General features: G+C 37.1%; 1 protein-coding gene across 1 annotated transcript in view; it reads left to right on the top strand.

Annotated features, from left to right (window-relative positions):
* Mvl (Malvolio) overlaps window positions 1-22,239 on the top strand; it is a 64,344-nt gene that overhangs the window by 23,567 nt on the left and 18,538 nt on the right. The window contains 8 exon segments of the mRNA XM_067119469.1: window positions 3,735-3,823; window positions 3,826-4,028; window positions 4,447-4,605; window positions 4,999-5,046; window positions 8,128-8,286; window positions 15,664-15,756; window positions 17,615-17,745; window positions 18,196-18,406. Coding sequence (XP_066975570.1) covers window positions 3,735-3,823; window positions 3,826-4,028; window positions 4,447-4,605; window positions 4,999-5,046; window positions 8,128-8,286; window positions 15,664-15,756; window positions 17,615-17,745; window positions 18,196-18,406 — 1,093 coding nt within the window.

The following is a 22,239-nucleotide window of genomic DNA, read 5'->3' on the forward strand; positions in this document are numbered from 1 at the left end:
GGGGAGGATGAGACCATTTCCACCCTAGCCCACTGAAGATAATACTGTGTCCCCAAGGGGAGGACTTCCATTGCATGTGATGCTGTAGAAGCCGACCCTGTAATTCCTATTGGCTCCACCTCTTCCTTTGCCTTTGATAGGCATTCCAGGAGTTGGTTTTCCTTTTCCTGGTAAGAGCTTCGATAGGGATGCTTTTGCTGTTGTTGTCCCTTTGTTTTTGAGAGAACCCTTTAGGGTTACTAGAGACTTATATGACTCTGAGTATAGTGAACCTTTTTTGGTTTAGGAAAAGGAAACTCTTGGGTCTTTGCTTCCCGGATTCCCCTTTTCCAAGGAGAGCGTATACTGGACAATTCTGTTGTTGGGCTTGTTCATTGAGTTGAACCACAACAGACTCTTCAAAAAGGTCCTTACAGAAGGGGTTAGAATGTAATAAGGTTACATTAGGAAGTGACATATTGGAGCCCTCCAATGTTTCCATTCGAGCCTTTGTGCAACATTCTAGAGAATTATAGTGCTCCCCATAGGGTTTGTGTAAGTGATATGGCCACAACAGCAAAAATTCTTTTGGAAGATAATGGAAGCCTTTTGATGGCAACTTCCAGCAAGGTAGTAGAGGTTATAATACTAAGGAGGTGGAGCCTGGCTTGAAATTCAGCCAAGTGCTGTCCCTCTGAGATTTTTCTCATAGGTGTCCCAAACTATTGAGTAGCCACGTCCAGAGGGAGCTTTTTCCTTTCAAAAGGAAGGACAAGCATTGCCCATTCCTTAGTAGAATTGTCAGATGCCAGGATGATAGAAACAGATGGCTTTAGTTCTGCCATTGGCTCTTGTTTCCCAGTTACCACAAAATTCTGATAATCTGCCTTACATGGTTAATTATTTTAAAGGTGAAGGGACAGAAGCCTGGGCTACCTGGTGAGTAATTTGGGTCTTATACAGAATAGCTGTAGAACTCCATTTTCCATTAACCTGGTAAAGGGTTTCTTCTATAGCTTTCAGTGCTATATTTGTAGGTAGGATAAACGTCTCTTTTGGCGGTGTCTTAATGCCTACTGAAGGAGGGACCAGGCACCATTCCGTATTAGGAAATGTTGCTCTGTCTCAAAATTCTATGTGTTCAAGTTTAGTCATAGTCTTCCTTTCATTAATAAGGTGTTTACCATCAGGAGAAAAGATACACATTGAGGCGTCGCACCAAGGATTATCAGTATCTTGAGGGGCAGTTGCTGGAGCATTTATTATCTTTTGACTTGAAGTTTCGTAGTCCGAACTGACCATATTACCAATGCCAATTGGAGCTCTTAACACCAAATTGCCCAGGCAGACTGTGCAGCCACTTTATTCTTTTGGTTAAACAGTCCTGGGTGAATTACTATACCCTTCAGAAGATATGGACACTTCAGCCAGGGTTAGGTGGGTCCTACCAGGATCACCCTTTAGTATCTGATAGCTACATGGGAGATAGATTTCCTTTTGAGGTATCTCTCCCATGTACAGTTGAAAGCTGTGTCCCTGGTCCTTCCGGGTTCAGCAGGGCAGTTTCAATGGCAATACAGTCGACCTCCCGTGATTCGCAGGGGGTAGGGACCACAACCCCCTGCAAATAACTAAAATCTGCGAACACTTGACACCCCAGTAAAAACGCGTATAACTGCCTATTTTTATAGTTCAAACAACAAAAACCCCGTCTAAAAATGCTTATATCTGCCTATTTTAATAGTTTTATGATGAAAAATTTATTTAGTCATGAAAATAATGTAAAAGTACAGTAATTAGTAAATATTTCTCTATGAAAAAGTCTGCGAATAGGTGAATTTTCTGTGAATAATGTGGATATATGTTCCAAAGAAAAGTCCGTGAACAGGGTAAGCCATGAATCAAGAACTGCGAATAGGTGGGGTCGACTGTATTTTACTTCATGTCCGATAAAAGTGACATCTGCCCCAAGTAAAGACTCCTCTTCTCCAACAGCGGGGTTGACCTGGCCCAAACATAGGTTCTGCTCAGAAAAGTAGGGAAATATACTCTGCCGTAGTTTTGCCGGAAAGATGTAATCTCCTCCTTCCATACCCCTACTGAAACCTAGGACCCAACGAGGTAGCTTTAAACCGAACTGTTTCATTCTTAAAACTTGTTGCCAGGAGTATGTTACAAATCTCACACGTCTGGTGACCAACCAAATTCCCCTTTATTTACCATATTCCTCTTTATTCCTACAAAGACTATGTTCATGGCAGGTGGTATGGGCCATACCCACCGTTGAAAAGTGTCCAAGAATACGATCTTTTGGCTGCGTGAGACTGTCAGACAAGTCTATGGTTCAACTTCATGCTCCAATCCTAACACAGTGCAGGCAAGAGCACATGATGTTAGCGGGCTAGGCCCTTCTTTGGCTTTTAAAAAGAACTTGTCTGTTCAAAGGATTTTGAAGGCTGGCACATGGCTTCGTCAGACCACCTTCACTTTCTTCTATCAGCGGGACGTTGCCCACAGGTCCTTGGACACTTTTTCCTTGGGTCCAGTGGTGACTGCTCAACAGGTTGTTTAACTCATCCAGTGCCCCTAGTGGGACAGTTTGTATCTTACCTAAAGTGATGGTATGAAAGTGAGAATGAATGGGATGGCTGGTCTCTCAGTTTCCTTTCTTTTCTTCTTTACCTGATGGGCAAAGAAATCATTCTATCATGTGCTGGATCAGGTCTAACAGAGGTGAGACTGTGGCCATTTTGTTAAGTTTTGCTTATTCCTACATGACTATGAAGCTTTGATAAAAGCAAGTCCCTCCTTTCTCTAGCAAGGGGAGGGAAGATTGATAGCAAACTGTTGGTGGCCATGAAGGTTTGTGATCTACAGATATAGTTCTTTAACTTCCTCCTACATTGTCTCATCACATTGTATGGATTCCCAGGAGTCTGACTGCTAAATAATCACTTATTTATTATGTCAGAGACTTTGGTTCCCTTCCATAGGCTTCTATAAGCCAGGAAGAGTTACCAGGTGTGCTGAACCTCCAGTCAGTTCCAGACTTTGTTTCCTCCCTCCAAAAGTGAGTCTATCCATAAGTTAAGACCCAGGCTTGTTCTGCATTTGAAAAAATGGCAAATTTATTAATCAATTTATATTTTTCGTAGCTAAGAAACCTGTGGTCTCAACTTATATGGCCCATCTCTAGCCACCCCTTAATCAAGTTTCCTGGGATGGAAGAAACTGAGGCATCATTTCTTTCGATACAGATGCAAAGGAACTTGACGGTTGCCACCTAGGCCTACCGGCCTACCTCGTTGCCACCAATTCCTTGTTTCTTATTTTTACCGGTTTCCAGCTGGCACTAGAAGAACTATCCATAAGTTAAGACCACAGGTTTGTTAGCTTTGAAAAATACAAATTGATTAATAAATTCGTTACATTGTTTTCGACTAAATGGTAATACTGTATAGGGCTTTTTAGCATCTTCAAAGATGCTCACAGATAGAACAAACTTTGCATTGTGCAAGTGGTTCTAGATTCATAAGCCTTATTAATTTGGTTCTACCTACTTTTATTGTCTGCATAAAGTTTGTTAAAACATCTGGTAATAGTATGTAAATTTTACTCATTTTATGCTCAAAATTGCAATATAAGCCATAATGTTTACTTATTAAATCATTTTTCTTCAGTAAGGTGTGTACAGAAAAGAAAAAGTTTGTATTTCATAAGAATGCTAGTAACTTTTCTTTTTTTCAATCTTGCAGGATTCCACTTTGGGGTGGTGTGTTGATCACAGTCGTTGATACATTCACGTTTCTCCTCCTCGATCGCTATGGTCTGCGAAAGTTGGAGGCATTTTTGGCTTCCTTATTTCAGTGATGGCTGTGACATTCGGGTATGAGTATGGTGTTGCAAAACCTGATCAAGTGAAAGTAATAGAAGGGCTGATTATTCCAAGATGTCAAGGCTGCAACAGTGCCGCTCTTCTTCAGGCAGTTGGAATTGTTGGAGCAGTTATAATGCCTCACAATCTTTATTTGCATTCAGCTCTGGTGAAGGTAATTTTAATTATAAAGAGATCTTGAGATTAGGGAGTATTATCTCAGTCCCAAAATCTTTTGAGTTGTATTTTTTTTTTTTTAATTTGTAGTGAGAGATGGTACAGTATTTAGAAGTAACATCCAAAAGGTTGGTACAGTTGTTAAAAAGAAATATTCTATAACAATCAAGAGCAGGTCTTTAAAGAAGTTGCCGTGGTTTTCAGGGTTGGATTTTTAAGCCTCGAAGAAAGTAGAATAATTAGGCTATCCAAAAATATTATTGGTAATACTGTTATAGACTATCTGTTATAGACTATCTGTAAAGATAACTTGAAATATATTCTTTTCACTTAGATTGTATATACAGTGTACTATATACAGTATATTTTTATCACTGTTATATTAATGTGTTTTAATATTCCTTCTGTTTTTTCAGTCTCGGGATGTAGACCGCAGGAAGAAAGAAGAAGTTAGCGAAGCAAACAAATATTTTTTCATTGAGGCAGTTGTTGCACTCTTTGTATCATTCCTCATCAATGTATTTGTTGTGTCCGTCTTTGCATCAGGGCTCTATGGTAAAACCAATCAGCAGGTGGTAAGTAATATTGCATTATCAGGTTTTTTTTAGCTAAGGTACTGAAAAAAATGCAGGCTCAAAAACAGTTAAGCAAGGAAGGGAGAGTAGAGTTTCATGTTGAGTTAGTATTTTTATTCTTATTTGCCAAATACATGTACAGTAAATTACAGTAAGTTTAAAAGGCATTTTAGAACATATGGTTTTTCGAGCCAAATACAGATACTGCAATAGCTTTTTGAATGAAATATAGCATTTGTGATGAAGTGAAATAGCTTTTATGTTTTATGTTTAGAAAGATCACATACATTATAATTCTTGATCTTGTCTTTTAGTTAATAAGTGTATGTAAATACAGTACACTTAATTTTTTATCTGTAAATACATATTAAAGAATGTTTTTCATGATTTCAGCATAATGCTTGTGTTGCAGTAAACAGCACTCATAGTGATATTTTCCCAGTGAGTATCAGTGTGGCTGTATATTAATATTTTTTATATGTTAATGCATGTATCCCATATGCCTGTCATTAATTTGTATGTTGTATTTCATGTTCCATATGCCTATCATTAATTTGTATGTTGTATTTCATGTTATCACTTGGGATTAATTTTACTTGCTGTTAAAGATACCTAAATCTTTGCACTGACAGGCTGGTCGGCATTCAGAATAAAAGAAGATTGTTTTTTCCTCCTGCCTCTGCTGATGTTTCCCTTTCAAATTCTGCTTTTTTAAAGGAGCTTCAGTGGAATCTAAGCGGAATACCATTCTAGCTGAATTATTGTCCAGGAATTTGGCTTCTAGTAGTAATATTCAGTCTTGCAAAGCAGTTTTGAGTAAGTGGTGTTGTCAGGTGTGGTTGGACCTTACCTTCCCCCTCTTTTACCAACCTTTTTCCCCGTTTCCTGTGGCACTTCATGGCATTACCTCATCTCTTGCTCAGCTACCTGGCTGACTCAGGTGAGCCGCAAGTTTAGGCATCTGCTGGAGCATTGTGCTTATCTTTATTCTCATTTAGTAGAGGAAAGGGATTCCATAGTGACTAGTTCTCTGTTATCATTGAGCATTTCTACCCCCATAAAATCATCGAAGGAAACTAGGCTTTCTCCTTCTATCAGGGTGTATTTGATGATATTTCTTGCGCTCTGGCATACAAGGCTTCTTTAAGAACACCAGCACTTGCCTTCCTTCTTTTATGAGGCCCCACTTACAATACAGGGACATTACTGGTACTGAAACAGTCTTCTGTACAAGACTCTAACTGCTTTCCCTGTCTTGATCCATTGAAGAGTGTGCTTGAAACGGGCACACATACTTCCACATCCTGATCCACCCTCAGTCAAGGGAGTATCTTTGCATTGTCTTTGAAGGGAAGGTCTTCCTGTTCAAAGAACTGTGTTTTGGTTGAGCAAGGCACCACAGGTGTTCACCCCTGTTTTACCTACATTAATGGGATGGAGTCATCTGCTGGAATCTGAGTTCTTGTATACTTGATGACTGGTTAGTTCTCACCAACTTGTTTCAGGCGATCTTAAGGGCGAAGGATTGTCTTCTGCATGTGGCCTTGGTGTTGGGCATTCTGATCAGTGTCAACAAGTTCATTGTTGATCTAGGGTGATCTACTTTCTCTCTTTTCAAGCTTTTCTGACAGAAACGAGTAGACAATTTCCTGTCACTGCTGAGAGAATTTCAACCTTGAGAAAAGTTTACAGTTAAGAAGTGGTTGTCTCATTTGAGCCACATGGCCTCTTTAGAGAAGCATGTCAACATGGCCTGCCTAAGAATGAGCCAATTCAGTCAATTCAGTTTTATCTCAAGAACTCTTTGGACAGGTCTTGTCTTATGGATTTGACTTCAGTGATAGTTCCTCCAGATCTTTTGAGCTCTCTTTGCTGGAGGGGAGATCAGTTAAGACTGTTGATGGGTCTGCCTATAGGCCTCAAGAGCCCTGACCTCACATTGTCTTCAGACACGACAGTATCGAGTTTGGGAGCCATTCTAGGAAACCTCAAAATGTCATGTTTGGGAGCCATTCTAGGAAACCTCAAAATGTCATGTTTGGGAGCCATTCTAGGAAACCTCAAAATGTCATGTTTGGGAGCCATTCTAGGAAACCTCAAAATGTCATGGAGTTGGAATGCAGAGGAAAGCAAGATATATAAAAACAACCTAGAGCTTTTGGCAATATAGAAGGGTCTTATGCAAGTGGAATATCTACTCAGAAACAAGACGATTGCAGTTTACTCCGACAGTTCAACCTGTCATACACACAGAGACACAGAGGCACAAAATTGAAAGATTTGTTCAGGCTGGCAGAGAAACTTCTTTAGTCAAGAGTCCCAGGAACATCTTTCTTTGATGACAGTGAGAAACAATGTCATCCCAAAACTAAGCAGGGAATGGCCAGTTCTTCCATCAGAATGGTCTCCATCCACAAATCTGTGAGAGGTTGTGAAACCTTTTGGGAACCCCAAACGTTGATCAGTTCGTGACTGACCAGAATGCAAAACTCTCAGTTTACTACTCTCCATGCCAGGAAACCCACCCAGCCTCCCCACATCATAGTGGGTGGTCAGGAAGATTTCTAAGAAGAACACACACATTCTAATGCCACCTGTTGGGGAAATGTGATTTTAGACAGTCCATTTGGGTCAACCAAGCATTATTCTTTGTTTATTTTGAATGACAATAGCAAGTAACGGTGGAAAGATGTAAGCTAAATTTAACCATAAGTCTCCAAAGGATAATTTTATCATAAAAATCCTCCTTCTCACAATAAAATTTATTTGGAGACTTGCTATTAAAGTAGAACCCACTTAGCTTCTCTACAACTTTGTAGACTGTCAAGAATTCTGACAAGCTAAAGTGTTCAAGACTCACCTGGTGAAGAACAGGTGAACTGGAGAGTCATCCAGATCAGCCAAGTGATTTTATATTTTTATTGCCATCTGGATCAGCCAAGCAATCTTTGCATATTTTGACTGCTGACCCGCCTGCTGTGCGAAGATATAGAGCTATCTTTAACAGTAGTTGTCAAGAATATTTACATTTTGATACCTCTTTCAAGTACAGTGTATGTACTGTTTTCATTTTATGTTAAAATACCCAGTACTATTTCTGCAAGTAGTGTATCATGTTCAGGATATGTTACTTGGATGTAACTGTGGATTTGCATGTTAGATTTCAGAGACACTATAGTATTTAGGTTATTTAGCTAAGATTGCATGTCACATTGTAATTTACCACTTTGGTTATATAATGTGAATGATACAAAATTTCTACAAAGTATTAGAAGGAAATATTTTCTATCTTGTTGATCATCTGTACTAGTGTAAAAGAATTAAATATTGCTCATGAAGTTTATAGTAACAACCTGTTAGGTTGTCCTTTTCTTCTTTTACTTATTTCTCATTATGTCAGAGAAGGAAGGTAGCATAGATATTTTATCTATTTTACTTGATTATAGAAGACATTTTACATTCCAGCAATTGCAGCTCGTACTTCTGAATGGATGGTGTTCTATTTGCTGTTTTGTTTTTCAGGAAAATGATGATCTTGTTGATGCTGATCTATATAAAGCAGGCGTTTTCTTGGGTTGTACATTTGGCGTCGCATGTATGTATATATGGGCTATAGGAATACTTGCAGCTGGCCAGAGTTCTACCATGACTGGGACGTATGTTGGGCAGTTTGCCATGGAGGTAAGTTCATATATAATAGTACAGTAATTTGTAATATAAGTAATCTGGTTTCTGTTTTGAGACAGAACCAGTTGCATAAAATATATACAGCATTATGATATTGAAAGAGCTTCGGTGATATCCAGTTCATGTGGGATTCATGTTTAGTTAGTCTGAAGTCCACAATAAGGAGAATAGGAAAAGTCTTCTACAAAAGAAATGCAGCTGAAGCAGCAATAATATTCAATAGAACCTGTTTAAAAGAGAGTCTGCTGCCAAAATATAATAATAATAATAATAATAATAATTAATAATAATAATAATAATAATAATAATAATAATAATTGCAGGAAGTGAAATATGAAAGACGAGACCATAAACCACATAGCAAGTGAAAGACTGGCACTTGCACAGAACCAATACAAAAAGAGGCATGATTCAGTAGCAAAAGCCCTCCACTGGAGCCTGTGCGAGAAACAAACTATCTTGTAGTAATAAGTGGTATGAATACCAACCTGAGGGAGTGATAGAAAACGATCAGGCAAAGATCCTTTGGGAATATGGTATCAGAACAGATAGGGTGATATGTGCCAATAGACCAGACTTGATGTTGATTGACAAAATTAAGAAGAAAGTATCTCATTGATGTCGTAATACCATGGGACACCAGAGTAGATGAGAAAGAAAGAGAAAAAGTTGATAAGTATCAAGACCTGAAAGTAGAAGTAAGAAGAATGTGAGATATGCTAGTGAAAATTGTACCCATAATTATAGGAACACTAGGCACAATCCCAAGATCCCAAGATCCCTGAAAAAGAAACAGCGCGCATAGTAAGAAAAGTGACGGACTCCTAAGGAGGCAGGATGCAACCCAGAACCCCACACTATAAAAACCACCCAGTCGAATAGGATGACTGTGATAGACCAAATAATAATAATAATAATAATAATAATAATAATATATTATTATTATTATTATTATTATTATTATTATTATTAATTATTATATACAATTTTTTTTGGTCTATCACAGTCATCCTATTTGAAAGGAGGGCTTTTGCTACTGAATCATGCCTCTTTTTGTACTGGTTCTGTGCAAGCACCAGACATTCGCTTGCTATGTGGTTTATGGTCTCATCTTTCATATTGCACTTCCTGCATATGGGTGAGATGTTATCTCCATCTATTGTTCTTTGGACATATCTGGTTCATAGGGCCTGATCTTGTGCCACTGTTAGCATTCCTTCTGTTTCCCTCTTGAGTTCTCCCGTCTGTAGCCATTGCCATGTTTCATCACTGACCAGTTCTTTTGTCTGTCTCATGTACTGTCCATGCATTGGTTTGTTGTTCCATTCCTCTGTTCTGTTTTTCATTCTCCTGTTTCTGTATATTTCTGGGTCTTCATCTTCTTTTATCAGTCCTTCTTCCCATGCACTTCTTAGCCACTTGTCTTCACTGGATTTCAGATATTGCCCCAGTGCTCTGCTCTCAATGTTGACGCAGTCCTCTATGCTTAGTAGCTCTCTTCCCCCTTCCATTCGTGTTATGTATAGTCTGTCTGTATTTGCTCTTGGGTGTACTGCTTTGTGTATTGTCATGTGTTTTCTAGTTTTCTGGTCTATGCTGCAGAGTTCAGCCTTCGTCCACTCCACTACTCCTGTGCTGTATCTGATCTGGTACTGCCCATGTGCTTATGGCTTTCGTCATGTTTCCAGCTTTGAGTTTTGACTTGAGTATTGCCTTAAGTCTCTGCATATATTCTTTCCTGATTGTGTCCTTCATCTCTTGGTGTTTTATATCCTCTCCTTCTATTATTCCCAGGTATTTGTATCCTGTTTCATCTACGTGTTTGATGCTATTCCCATCTGGTAGCTTTATCCCTTCAGTCCTTGTTACTTTGCCTTCTTGTATGTTGACCAAGGTGCATTTTTCTATTCCAAACTCCATCCTGATGCCCATAGATACAACCCTTACGGTCTGGATTAGGGTATCTGTTTCCTTGATGCTCTTACCATACAACTTGATATCGTCCATGAACATCAGATGGTTAATTCTGTTGCCTCCTTTCTTGAGTTGGTACCCAGCATCCATCTTCTGCAGTACTTTTGTCATGGGAATCATGGTTACTACGAAGGGTAGTGGGGACAGTGGGTCGCCTTGAAAGATCCCGCTCCTGATGTTAACCTCTGCTAGTCTTATCCCAGAGCTTGTGAGTTCTGTATTCCAGTTGTGCATTGTATTTTTAAGGAAGCTGATGATGTTTTCCTGTCCCATATATTTTCAGGCATTCTATTAGCCACGTGTGTGGCATCATGTCGAAGACTTTCTTATAGTCAATCCATGCCATGCTTAGGTTGGTTCTCCTTCTCTTACTATTCTTCATTACCATTTTGTCTATTAGAAGCTGGTCACAATTTGTATCCTCTAGGTAGTTGTATAGCCTTTCACTGATGATACCTGCTAGTAAATTCCACATTATTGTAGGCAGGTGATAGGCCTGTAGTTACTTGCTGCTGCTGCTGCTGCCATTGGTGGTTAAATAAAATAGCCAAGAATGATACTGAAAAAAATCTCTCTCTCTCTCTCTCTCTCACATATATATTTTTAAGGGTAAAATGTTTAAGATGACTTTGAAATGATGTTAATATCATTTCAAAGATTACTAACAACTTACTGTAGTAAATTAATTTTTTTATCATAAATGTATTTGTACGTAATCATGAAAATACTAACATGATGTAATTAACAAACCTAGCTGTCTGTTTGGAGGTGTGTACGTGTCCCTACCCACATATTTTAGGCATGCTCTACACAGTAGTACTATCCTAAAATACGTACCTGTACAGTAAATATAATTTCAAAATCATCTTACAACACAGGAAAATATATGTAAAATATTTGCCCCGCGCATTACATGCAATATGAGCAGAATGATACACAAAGTTACATAGGCCAAAGAAAACATGCATGTCTGAATGATAGGGGATACTTAAGAGTAACAGGTGTAGGCTTGAACTTAATTTTGCAACATGACTTTGAAATGGTATTAGGGTGTTCTGGGATGATAGTCTTGAGGTATATTTTTGTTTGAACTGTCAAGTTTGGCGATGAACTGTTAAAATAGGTAGTTATAAGCATTTTAGGGGTGTATATAGCCTACTTAAGAGTAATAGTAGTAGGAGAGTATTGTAATGTAAGGTTACTTTGGGTGTTTTGGGAAGAGGATTTGGAGTGTTATTTTTGTTTGAAATATTAAATTGTTTTAGTATATGTTTGAACTACCAAATTAAGCAGTAAAATGTTAAAATAGGCAGTTATAAGTGTTTAAGTTTAAGGGGTATAAGGTATTTGGCAGTTATAAGTATTTTTAGAGGGGATTTTTGCATTTCCACAGTAGGTTCTGGAACCTGTTCCTGTGTAAAAATGGAGGAGCACTGTATTAGCGAGATGCTAGTTGATGATCAACTAGCATTTTTGCGTTCACCTCTCTACCATCTTATCTTTGCAAGTCAGTTTACTTTTCCCTCCCGTTTGTGACTCATGAATAAATCAGTTCCTTTTTTCTAGTGTGTTTTTGACAACCATTGTAAAATATATTTTTTCCTTCATGTAATATTGACTTCAGTTGTCAGATATTTACACGTTGTTAAGCATGGTTTATTGTTCTATTTTAGTTTCCTCACCTTTCTTCCTAAGTATCTAAAATGAATTTTTCAAAGTGTTTGGTACATTTTTGTCATAATGTTCTTTTTCTTTTCATTATACTGTATAACGCTATCCATATTATTACTAATGATATTCTAACGAGAAAAGCATATTTCCTTGTGTATCAAAAGAGAGTCATTATTGGTTGAAAGGAAAGTACTGGAGGCTTGGTGGCTGTCATAAATTACTGTTTTAAACTGCGTGTTGTACAATACTCTGTCTCAGTGAATGCATCTAGTTGTTACAGTTTGGACAGGGCATTTATATTAATTTTATTAATTTCCACATTCTTATTGTCACTACTTGCATGCATTATGATGGAAGAGTAAAACAATTTTTCAATGTATCCTTCATTTTACTTTACTTTCTACTTTCTTTTTGTGTTGTAAAAACACACAGCATTAAGTATTTTTCTGTAATTAAATGCTCATTGCTTATAGTCTTTTTTCAAGCTATATATTTTGTGTAATTTGTGGTGACTATCATGTCAATTATTGGAAAGCAGTGTTTTAGAACAAGAACACATTTGTGTAAATCTGTCAGTTCATGATTTGTATTGAGAGGGACTGTGATCCAGTGGACTCCACTGTTCCAGTAATTGCAGACTTTCTACTAACCCTGTCAGTATAAGAAGCTTATGGTCTGAAATTAAAGGCTGTAGCTCTGTTCTCCCATAAGTGTTTGAGCTTCAGTGATTGGTCAAGTGCACCTCCTTTCATCTGAGAATGTTGCTTCAGCATTTTGAGAAGGAGGTACCTTGAAGGGTTCTAAACCTTCCTAAGTGGGATCTTTTCCTAGCCTTTTGAAGTCTTTCCAAAGTACTGTCCAAGTCTCCTCAAGAGTCTTGACTGTATTTCATATTGAAGACATGAGTTTCTTCTTTCATTGCCCTCCTCGAAATGGGTTAGTGAGCTGCAGGCACTCTTAGCTAGTTACACTCACGAGGTTGGCCATCTGTGAGTCATTAGAACGTACAACTGCACCTTCTGCTGTCCCAGCTTTGACATTAGCCTCAGGCAATGAAGATGATCTAGGTCCTCTGAGTTATTCATCATCACCTGAGAAGAAATAAGAATCTTAAGAGGGAACAACTTGCGGCTTATCCTGTCCAACTGCCAATGAAGGAAGTAGGTCTCTTCGACCACTGTGAAATTGTGTGTTGAGCCAGTTCAGCCTTTGTGCATACAGTTAGGTTTCAGAGGATGATACAGACAGGTAAAAATGAGAGTTAACGAGATGAGAGTTTTGTTTACTTGGCTTTTAGACACAATACAGTATATTACTTGGCTTTAGGGGCATGCCACCGCTGAATTTTGAGGAATTATCAAATTTGATTTAGTAACAGTTTTCAACTGTTTTATGCCTAAATAAACATCATGAAGCGTTAAGGCAAAAATGCAAAAAAAAAAAAAATATTGACAATTTTGTTCATTGCTTGTATGGTACTGTGAATGACAAATTGTAAAAAAAACTTGTAAAAAACATTTGTATGACTAATTGTGGATAAGTGCAAGTGAGTTACAGACTGTTTTGGACTGTTTTATGTGTAAATAAACTTATCTTGAAGCATTATTGCTAAAAAAAATGTTTAGATTGGTTCATGGGCAATTTTGTTCATCACTTGCATGGCACTGTCAATGACAAATTGTAAAGAACGTCTGTATGACTAATTCTGGATAGGTGCAAGTGAGTTATAGACTGTTTTGGACTGTTTTATGTGTAAATAAACATATCTTGAAGCATTATTGCTAAAGAAAAATGTTTAGATTCGTTTATGGACAATTTTGTTCATCGCTTGTCGGCACTTTGAATGACAAATTGCAAAAAACATGTAAAAAAAGTGTAAAAAATCTTGTACAAAAATACTTGTGTCACTCATTAAAATATCCCGTTCTCTAACTCGCTCAAGATGTCCTGATTGTCTTAGGATTCTTGAAAGTCCAAAAATTTTTTTGTTTTGCTGTACAGTATTCTGAAAACTTGTGTTTTTCAAAACTAAATGCATATTTATTGGAGAAGACTGAACCAAATTCAATAAAACATTTAGAGTGTAATATAATTATATAGATTTTGGGATTAGGAAAATCATTTTTGAGTAACTTGTTTTTCTTTACATACAGTATTATTTTTTAAAATGTCATGATTTTTTTCAACTGCAAAAAAATTAACTTAGAGGTTGAATTTCTAATTTCCACACGAGGGAATTTTCAATATTAGTTGTAGAATAAGTGGTAAAAATTGAAGCAAATCCCTTCAAGCATAAGGTGGAAAGAAGTCATTTACTTTATAATGGGACCTTACGGCATCAGCGCTTCCCCTAAATACTCAGCACTAAATGACCTCATAGGTCCCAGCACTTGGCTTAAATCTTATATTCCAATAGCTTTAAATACAGGTACCTAGCAGTACCAATCTACCTTTGCAAATATGTATTTGAGGGGTGTTACACATAAAGGTTGGGCATGAACCCATTTTACCTCGTTTGGAGATGTGGGAGTGTTCTTATCATTTGCTTCCTCCCCATTCATTCTTGTTCTTCAGTTATGCCATTTAGAGACAAATTCTTTCATAGTTATCACTCTTTACCTTTTGCATGGAGTTGATGCTTACCTATGATGAGAACTTACCAGTACAAGTGCCTGGTTTTATTCTCAGGTTCTCTACTTCTCAGAGTAACTTGTGAATTAGTGGAGCTTTGGTCTCTTGACTCATAGTGCTCAGTGTTCTTCAGCTTCTCGCAGACAGTCACAACCACTCTGAAGCTCTGAACTTTATGTTCCCACTTAAATTGCAATTTAGGCCTTCTGTGGTGGATGGGGTTGTGATGAACACTTAAGATTTTAAAATAAACTAGTTGTTTTTACAATTCTTTAGTCAACTAGTAACTTCTCTCTACCCATTCCTTGAATATTGCTGTTTACGGTCAGTCTGTGTAAATAGGGAAGAGGTGGTAAATGTGTGAACAATTGGTCTTCTTATGGTAAGCAATAAGGTAGTGAACTTAGGGGCATCCTAGATTGCAAATTTGTGCTTTTTATGACTGTTGCATTTGTATGAAATATATCTGTATGAGTTTCTGGACTTTATCATAGTATTTTTGTGACATTCACAATACTGTCAATGTGTTGAAAATGTTTTTATTTATGAATACATGTCTTTTAACCAGTGATGAAAATATAAGACAAATACAAGTCTGAGGTATTTATCCCTTTGATACATTAACTAGTGCATGCATCCTTGAAATACCAACTGCATTGCTTTCAGTCTGTTACTTTTCATTCATTCTTTTGGCCTATTTACTCCTAGCTTTCCAACTTCTAGAAGTTTGCCTTCCTCCAGATTAAGTGTAACTCAGTGGTCTGATTAGACTTCTTATGGTAATGCTGAATGGTCTAGCTGATACTTTATGATAATGCTGAAACCATAATCGATGTATTTACAGTATCCATGTGTGTATAAAACAGGATTTTTATCTTTCTGCTTGCAAACAAGGACATGCCTTCATCTGGCATGTATAACTGTTTTATCCCAAAAATGGAAATATTTAACAATTTGATTTATTATCTAGGGGAAAATCATGTTAGGTAGTGGAAAGTAAGTGCACTGAGGTCTAAGTAACACCGAGTTGTGAGTGAATTGTGATAGGCATTTGTTGTTTATGCAAAATCATAATATTTCTCTTTTCTTCAAAAGGGCTTCCTTAATCTCCGATGGAAACGCTGGCAGCGAGTTCTGTTGACCCGTACTGTTGCTATTCTTCCTACTTTCTTCATAGCATTCTATGAGGTGAGAATTATTATTTGTTTAGTTGAATCATGCAGCAGTGAAGTATTGAACAAATTTCACTTTCAGTAAATATGCTGTATGAATCTAGTACTGGATATCAGTTTGATTACGTATTCAGTATTACAGTATTTACCTGTTCTTATGTTCTTATTATATATTCATAGGAAATTGATAAACCTGTCAGTATTCCCAGTGGAGCATTTGTGATTACAGTGCTTAACAAAATATGAGGTTTTATCTTTTAAATTTAGTATCTTAAACTTATACCAATACTAATTTGGTATCTTGCTAGTGGAAAAATATGAAAGCCCTTATTAGTTTTGTAATAAGAAGCCAGAAATATAAAAAATTAGTCTAAAATCATAATCTCATTTAAAATTGTTCCAATGTCAGGTCATCTGACCAAACTTTCTTAAATGAAAAATCTCGTTTAGAAATCAATAATCCAAAGGCTCTTGACAACCATACAGGTTTTAACCATGTGCATGGTAGAATGTCATTTGAGGCATTGTCTGCATTCTGTTATTCAAGTTTCTTGGCGTTGATACGTAATGTTATGTTTCCTAAGCATTGCTGCCTTCACTTACGTAGTCTTTCTTGTTAGTACTGTATTATAATTAATATTATTAGTCTCAGCCAAGATGTAGCCAGTCAGTTCAGATCAGTTAACCTGGAATTAACCAGTACAGGCACAGTCAGGTTATTATAAATCAACAGATCCACTTGTCTTACTCCCATCCCATCTGTGTGGCATACATACCTTAACTTGCTTGTCTGAGTTACTGTAATGACAAACAGATCTTTGGCACCTCCTGCTGAACAATATTGTGGTCACCTCTTAAGTACCACATTGTTCATATTGGCTTACTATGCTTCACCATTCTGCCCGTTTTACCTTACCATGTTTACATGTATCATCCGATATCATATATCATGTGACCCTTAAAATTTTGTCCTCAAAACATAATTTCGTAATGTGAGTTCCATTTTTGATAGCCCATATAATAGTATGATAACCTCTTTGCCTAAATAGTCTGTAATCCCTCTTTTTATTGACTAAATAAAAATTTAAAAAAATAAAACTAGGCGTAACTTAACGAGCAAATTTCATTTTCAGTAGATTATACTGTACTAGGAGATGCATGTAGAGTGAATTTCATTTTCAGCAGAGTATAATGGGCTAGGCTTTCAAACAAGATTACCAAACTTATGACTTATGTAACAATTCAGAACCATCTCTTTTGATTAACAACCACTTATTGTTGCATGAGCACCACTTGCTAAGAAACCGACATTAACAAAATAAAGTACAGCCATAAATAAGCCAAATGTAGAAACGACTGTTTTTCAATTCTGAAAACATTAACATTAGCCTAGCTTGCTTAAACGAATATGGCGGATGATCAGCTTTTTAAAATTACGATGATATAACATGATAATAACACAGTGTAAATGGATTCAGTAGGTAAAATATCAGTTTCCTTACCATTACCTTTATATTAAATACAGCTGTAATAGCTTATTTGACTTGTGCAAATGATCATTTATACTGTAACACCCAGCCTAGATGAATGATCATTGATACTGTAACACCCAGCCTAGATGAATAATTAACAGACACATTTTGTATCTCGTATATGGTGCGACTGTCTAAAATCAGATACTGTATAAATTTCCTTCTTAAAATATCACATGATACATGAGTATATACAGTAAGTAGGAATGATGTGTTGGTACACTATCAGTTATTGAGTATACATTCTTTCTAGAATTATTGACTTCGTATTTTACAATGTATGTGATAATTTTGCTTATTTCCATGTCATTAAAGGTGTTTCATCTTTCTGTTGATTTTCAGAATATAAATGACCTTACTGGCATGAATGACATGTTGAATGCCATTATGTCACTTCAGTTACCATTTGCCCTAATTCCAACCATAACCTTTACATCATCAGAACGTATAATGGGAGAGTTCAAGAATGGAATGTAAGTTTTACAGTTGTTTCACATATTACATTAGTAACTAAAATCTAGCCAAAAATCATAGAATTAGTAACTAAAATCTAACCAAAAACCAGTTTCCAGTTGAGTATTTGAATCGTGATCATGTGAATATTTTCCATAAAATAATTTTATATGATTCCTAGGGGCATCATATTGGAAGGTATTTGTTTTTTGTCTATACTGCATTTGTTTGTACCATACTGTATAATTTAATTCATTGTGGCTGACCCCAGTAAATTATCAGGTACAATATACCAAGAAAGCTGCATATTAAATATCAAGACAATTAAGTGCATGCATACCCTTGTATCAGCTCAAAGTAAGTCTATTTTCCTTCAAAACATATGCAATAGAAGTACTCCTATGACTACAGCTGTGATCATAACATATTTGCTTTGAATATTATAAGGGTGCTTTTTTTATATTTTCCAGATTTACCAAGATCCTAGCCTCACTGCTTTCACTTGTGGTGATAATCATTAACTTGTGGTTTGTCATCAGTTTTCTTGATGCAACACTCACTGGTGCATGGTGGCAGTATGTATTGGTGGTCATAGCAGGATTATTTTACATATCCCTAGTGACGTACTTGGTTCTGTTCCTTCTAGTGGCCTTTGGGTTCAACCTGTGCTGTACAATACCCGTAAGTCAACGTCATGTTTTAATTTTAGATTTATCCATGCATTATAAACCCCAGGGCTTGAAAAATATGAATTTTGCTTTTCAATAACAACACCATTAACCATTGCTGGTAGTTGTACTAACTGGGCTAACCAAAGAGTCATGCATTTTTTCAGACAGCATTTTTCAGAGAATGGTTTTGTCAATTTAGAAAATTGTGTTCTATCATTTATTAACATTTGATTGCAGGCATACTGTTCCACAACATAATAATGCCAGTAATCTGACATCTACTTAAAATCTTTGTTCCTAGGGGAATACCAACATCGTCTTTTATGTAGGAGCATCTTTCAGTGTGAGCTAGTAGAAAACTTATTAACAAGTAGTTAACGAGGCAGATAAGGGGACAAGTGGTGGGAGAGTATCCTTCACGTAACCAACTGTTGCATTCACGTCTTTCGGCCACCATGGAATACAGATGTGCTGCACGCTTCTGTCCTGACTGCCAGTTGAAAATGTGGAGTTTGAATAAGCATTTTTATCATTGCCTTTCTTGTGTGTGTTGTGTTCTTTGGTTGCTTAGTTTCTTGGTTTTTCCCAATATGAGTAAAAAAAATGGACTTTGTTGCAAGGGATGTTGCTGCCCTTGTGGGCAGTTCATGTCACACATAATGATGGATCCTCACTCTGTATTTCTTGCAAGGGGAAGTCCTGTTCTGATGCTTCTCCTTGCAAGGAATTTATTGACTGGGATTTGCTGCAGTGGATTAAGTTTGGGAAGAGGAGGAAGAAGGATGAAAGGTGCTTGCAAGTTGCTGAACCCTTCTGATTCCTTCATACCCTTATCTTCCATTCCTCTTTCCTATGTAAGTGCCATTTCTTCTGGGGGTAGCACCACTACGCATAAAAAAACCTGACCACAACCTTACACCTGAGGACATAGCAGCTTCTGATGGAGGTGGTCCATTAGTACCTGTGTCACTCTCTGGTGGTGCTCCATTAGTAGCTGTGTTGCTCTCTGGTGGCTATGGTTATGAATCTAACATTCCAGGTGTCCATAGAACGATGTCTTCTTTGTGAGTACCTGCAGGAGATGTGACCTACCTTGAATATTCCAGTAGTCCATCTTTTGTGGCCTCCTAGATAACCTGGGAGGAAAGGAGGACCTTACCACCTATGCCTTCTGCAAAGGTTGTTCCTAATGAGTCGGCTTCATCTGCTGCGAAGGAAGCAAGACCTTCCTGTTGCAGTGTAGGCTAGGCTATATTCAAGATACTTTTTTTCCAACAAACAATGGGTTTTTTGGAACCTAACCCCATCATAAGTAGGATAATACCTGTATCTGGTCCTCCATCCACGTGGCCAGTAACCACTCCATTTCCTCCAAAGTCCCTATCCTCTTCTTTGATATAATCATTGAATGAACTGAAGCAGGTGAATTTATAGCATCCATTATCTGTTTCTCGCTTGTAAGGATGATGGATACCCCTGACTGCGATAATGCTTGTCACATGCGATTATCATGACTGGCTTTCTTGCAACACGCAGGTTGATAATTTTCATTTTCTGCTCCAAAGTGATGGAATGCCTCTTCTTTTTGACACTACCAGCAGGAGACTTGTTTGTTTGGCAGACGTACTGATTGTATTACATAAATTTGAGTTTTAGAGTTTACTTAAAGTCAAACGCGCAAAAAATTGCGAATGAACACTGGCCTAATTTTACTTACTACACAGTGAGAGCAAGTGAGGTTGGCTCAGAGATAGATGTGTCTATTTCAACCTCCCGGGCCAACGTATCGTACACCGTACACTGCCTGATTGTACACTGCTGCCTTTGCCCATCGTGCGTGAAATTTAAAAATACATTCTGTATATTTAAAATATTGTAGTATCAATATTAATTTCCAACCCCATCACAAAATTGGATTATCACAAGGTGAATTATTGTAACTCAAGCACTACCTGTATGTGTTTTTTCTAGGTGTACAAAATAAAGCCTTTTATATACTTACCCTCCTCAACCACCCTGCTCAGTCCCTGTGGCTTATGGAAAAATCAGTGCAATAGTTGGTAGTTGGTGAGTGAGTGATACTCCCCCACCCATCCCTGATCTCCACCTGTTAACCAACTGGCTAATTACCAAGTTTTCAACTGGTTTCCAGCTCATGCTGAAAGATACTCCTGTACAGAAGGGACTGGTTTGTATAATACTTAGGAAAAAGCCATTTACTTGTAAAATCTTTTACATTGAAACATTAGCAAAATCTGTTACATTGAAACACAATTATTGAAATCATACAAAAACTGTATTGTTATTCTTACTCAAGTACATAGAATGTTTTTATTGCCAACAGTTGGGAATGCTCCATAGCACTCTATTGTAGTCATGATGCATCTTAATCAGCCACTCAAAAGTGTTGAAAAAATATGATGTGTAATAACGTTTTACTCTACTGTATATGGTTGTTACTATTAAGCCCAATAAGAAGTCACAAAAACTCAAAGCAGGAGTGCCCTCCCTACCCAGCTCTCCTGGCCATCTACCCTCCATAGTACCCCTCCCTCAGTTTATAGAAACTGTAACAGCATAACCATCGCATTTTTCTCCATATAGAGTTTCCAATCAAATATTAGGCTTTTTTTTCTCTGGCATTTGGTGCTTACTATGCTTTTACTATCTTATCTAGAAGACCATTGTACATTCCGACCTGTTAAATCGGGCAGCCCCCATGATCTGGGACTTTTTTGAATCACATGCCATTAGTTCTGGAGTGGCTACAAGGGCGGTGACACACGTTTCAGTTTTGAATTTTTTTGGATTTCAAAATTGAAGCTTGCTCCATAAATACAAAAGCACATTTCACTTCCAAGGAAAACATTCTCTGAAACTAAAAAATACAGAGCATGCAAAAGAACTGTAATTTACATAAACAGTACAGTATACTTGTGTACCATCCTATCTCGTGTATCATGTGATCATTAAAATTTCGTCCTAAAACATGACTTCATCATATACAGTGTGTATACAGTAGTGCGAGATGTATTTTCAGTGGATTAAACTAGGCTAGGCTTTCTATGCCTGTCTCAGTTATGGTAGATACCATTGATAATGCTAATAAATAGGCCTAGAAGCAAAATGTTTACAATCCCTTATCAGTAATTCTAAAAACTGAAAAGCTCTAAAAACTTAAATATTTTTTGGAGAAAATTAATCATTTGCAAAAATCAAACAGTACAGATACAGTTATATTTATATTAACAATGATTTATATAAAAGTTGTTTTGCTTGCTCTATCCATTTACAGTATACTGCTTGTGTTATTATCATATTGTTATTTTATTACAGAATATACAGTAAACACTGTGATCTTACACCATTTGCATTTGATATGGTTTACATTCTCAAAATCTCCACTGATTGAGTATTATCGACATCTTCACTGCCATTAGTCGCTAGAAGAAACATAGTTCAGTAAATTAAATGAAGTACATGTATGATTTTGCCAGTTTCTGACATTGCTTTTTCCTCTAAAACATTTTGCAGTCTGCTCATTTGTTTCTTCAGCCACAGCTGTAAGCTGCTGCTTAATTTAGTGGCACACTTCCTTCTTAACACCTTCTCCATTGCATGATGGATGAATAAAAATATATTTTATTTTTATTTTTGAAATTACATTGAAAATAAGTTTTTAACAAGTCTACGACTGTAGTGCAACTCTTAATAAACTTATGCTAGTTATGGTAACTAACATCAGTACGGTAAACAGGTGTTTGTCGATTCTGTTGTTTATGTCGGTAATTGGCAACCACTTACTACCGATTGCAAGACACTGGCATAAACAACAGCAGGCAC

The sequence above is a fragment of the Macrobrachium rosenbergii genome, chromosome 17 (assembly GCF_040412425.1).
Source record: "Macrobrachium rosenbergii isolate ZJJX-2024 chromosome 17, ASM4041242v1, whole genome shotgun sequence".
NCBI lineage: Eukaryota > Metazoa > Arthropoda > Malacostraca > Decapoda > Palaemonidae > Macrobrachium > Macrobrachium rosenbergii.